The 2835-nt window shown below is 37.3% G+C and overlaps 1 protein-coding gene across 1 annotated transcript; it reads right to left on the reverse strand.

Annotated features, from left to right (window-relative positions):
• Positions 1-563: 563 nt before the first annotated feature.
• Positions 564-1101, reverse strand: LOC136244844 (uncharacterized). Its single transcript, XM_066036390.1, has 2 exons — positions 1060-1101; positions 564-986 (listed from the first exon to the last, which is right to left on the reverse strand). The coding sequence occupies exons 1-2, from the start codon at positions 1099-1101 to the stop codon at positions 564-566; spliced, it is 465 nt and encodes a 154-aa protein (XP_065892462.1).
• Positions 1102-2835: the final 1734 nt, after the last annotated feature.

Consider the following 2835-nt stretch of genomic DNA (forward strand, 5'->3'; position numbering starts at 1 on the left):
AGGTGCCTGAAAGCATCAAGCATAATGCTAACATAATAGGCAGAATAATTATGTCATACTGTAAGCAAAAATGCATGCCACTGAAAACGGAGGACAGAACAGTTGATGTCGCAGTGGAGCATAGTTTTTTTTAACACGAATATTATTATAGTTTACAATGCAGCCAAACTCTTAATGCACAATGAGTATTAACTTTTACATTTAACCAGTTGTTCATAAACAAAACTTTATCATTATCCATTAGAAAGTAACAAAACATGGGAACTGTACAAAAATTTAATCATAATTACAAGCATAATAGGCAAAAAGTTTGAGCACTGCAGCATAGCATAATAGGTACAATTAAAAGCATAATAGGCTGGTGCCTAGCACACACATACGTGCACACATACACGTACACATACTAGGGTCCAAACGAACTTGAATTACTAGACTTCAAATATTCTTCAGTAAACGTTCAGGAATTTTCGAACTTTTAACTCATTTAAATTTGTCACAACCATGTTACATGAAGTACAGTGTCATGTTAATACATACACAAGTACAGGGTTTGAACTAGCAAATCAAATGGTAGTTGTTATAGCATTGACATTTTCCCTGTTCAAGCTGCTGCGGAGTCTTGTAACAGTTAAACCAGCCACTGAAAACAACCTTTCACTTGGTGTAGAAGTTGCAGGGATTGCAAATAGTGGTTTCACTAGTTGACTTAGACATGGGTATTGTAAAGAGTTTGTTTTCCACCATTGAAGTGGATTAAAACTTCTAGGTATGCTATTTTCAGAAAAATACAGCTCCACTTCATCATTCAAAACAGCAGGATTTCTCTCTTCTTGACCAAACAAGATATCTAGGGCCTTCTTTGCTGGAGGTGGTATGTTTTGTGAAGTCGAGGATGAGGAACTGCTGTTGGGCTCTCCATCAGATGCAAGTTGACTGATCTGGTCTTGTAGCTCAGCTTTGATTTCAGATATTTTTTCAGCATGATGCTACACAACATACTACAAACACATGAGCGTCTGGATTCAGTGCAATGAAATGGTGGATGGGAATCTAAGGTACCTGGATTGGTGCAATAACTAATTTAGACCAAATATGGCTCATGTTACTCTGGTAATGGCAGTTTCCTGAATTGAATTACAAAGCTTCACTTCATGTTACAACCACCTCCAAACAAAAACCACACAAATTTTATGACTGAATAGCTAGCATATATAAGTTAACGTGTTATGGCAAATGTATAGGAATGGTAAAATAATCACCAAGGGCGAAGTCACCTCGGGATAGCATGCATATATACACTGTATAATGTATTTGTCAGTAGACAGTTTGTGATTTAGAGGAAAATGTGGACATTCACCATAACAACATGTGCATGGTGCACTATTAATTGAAGATCATCAATGTACATGCTAAACAGCAATGCATGTAATAATGCAGGCCTCAAAAATGGTCCTTATAAAGAGGTGGCCTTGTACATACTTATATAAGGCTAACTTGCTATTCAGTCATTAAATTTTGTGGTCTTTATCAGGTGGTCTTTGTTCGGAGGTGATGACTTATTGAAATCATCTAACTCATCACCGTTCCATTCCACTGAATCCAGATGCCACAAACAAACACACACACTTTAAGGTTGACAAGCAAAAATCTATTTAAAAGGTTAGATCAAGGCAATATTACAGACAGTGCAGAAGTGACTCCTCTTGTTGTCAGTCATACATATTTAAACATCATCACTATATTGACATTGAATGGGTGTTTTAAAGGATTAAAGTTAAAGTAGTATTGCACCAATAATCGGTTGAATTTGCTAGTAACAGTATTGGTGAAATAATTAGCCAATTAACTGATACCCACAATCAATCATTAATGGCTATAATGACCACGTGACAGTAAAGAAAGGAGTGAACACAGCGGTAAATTGTAAAACATTTATTTGTCCTAACTGTTTCACAACTATTTAGGCTTGTCTATCTGTATAAAGTATGGTAGCAAGGCTATAAGACAGTATATATTTATCAGCTGCCCATGCAATTAGTTGATCACAAGGGTCTGGAATTTATAAACCCGAAGGCCCAGGCTGTAGCACATGAGCTAAGTGAGGGCACTACTAAGGGCCTGAGGGTTTGTAAATTTCATAGACTCCACATTGTGCCCATATAACTGCTTTAGACTCTATTTCACATTACACTCAGATTACTTATCTCATCCACGGCTGTTTCTGCTGTAGGCTCAACAAAAGCAGCTGGTTTTCTTGTAATAACACTGGCACCATGGCAAGTATACATCCTCAAGTGACAAAGTAATAGCGCTCGTTAAATCACTGCACGTGAACAATGCATAGCGATTGTGCCTGAAGGCGTGGAGTATATTAGAAAGCAAGGTGGAGTATATGAGATCTATTACCCACCCAAAACAGCCTAAATAGAGTCTAAAAAAATTGTAGCAAACCTGGATATTTAAACAATATCAAAATGAATGTTACAAATAATTGTTTGAGCCCTATTGTATACATAAAGTGAGCTTGTAGCAAGCTGCAATCAGACAATTAACAAACACACACTCACACAAACACTACACACAAGCAAAGCCTTCACTACCCTATCTGGGGTAGGTAGTGCTTGACATATGACAGGTGCATTAGAATATCTATTAAATGCTCACCATGAAATACAACCATTGCCAGCGCCATGTAAATCACTGTTACTTTCTGTATAAATAACGGCCTGTCACCTTAATATTAGTAGCCAACTGTTACAAGCAGGTCTGGGGCGAGACAAATGAATGGTCACGTGTATGCAGTGTATATCGAATGCAACAGTACACTTTCTAACA

The sequence above is a fragment of the Dysidea avara genome, chromosome 14, assembly GCF_963678975.1.
Source record: "Dysidea avara chromosome 14, odDysAvar1.4, whole genome shotgun sequence".
Lineage (NCBI taxonomy): Eukaryota > Metazoa > Porifera > Demospongiae > Dictyoceratida > Dysideidae > Dysidea > Dysidea avara.

Excerpts from the sequence above, each read along its gene's own strand:
- LOC136244844 (XM_066036390.1), bottom strand. The coding sequence starts at position 1,101 with ATGAGCCATATTTGGTCTAAATTAGTTATTGCACCAATCCAG. Across the intron at positions 987-1,059 it reads TAGTTATTGCACCAATCCAG|CATCATGCTGAAAAAATATC; the intron begins GTACCTTAGATT and ends TATGTTGTGTAG.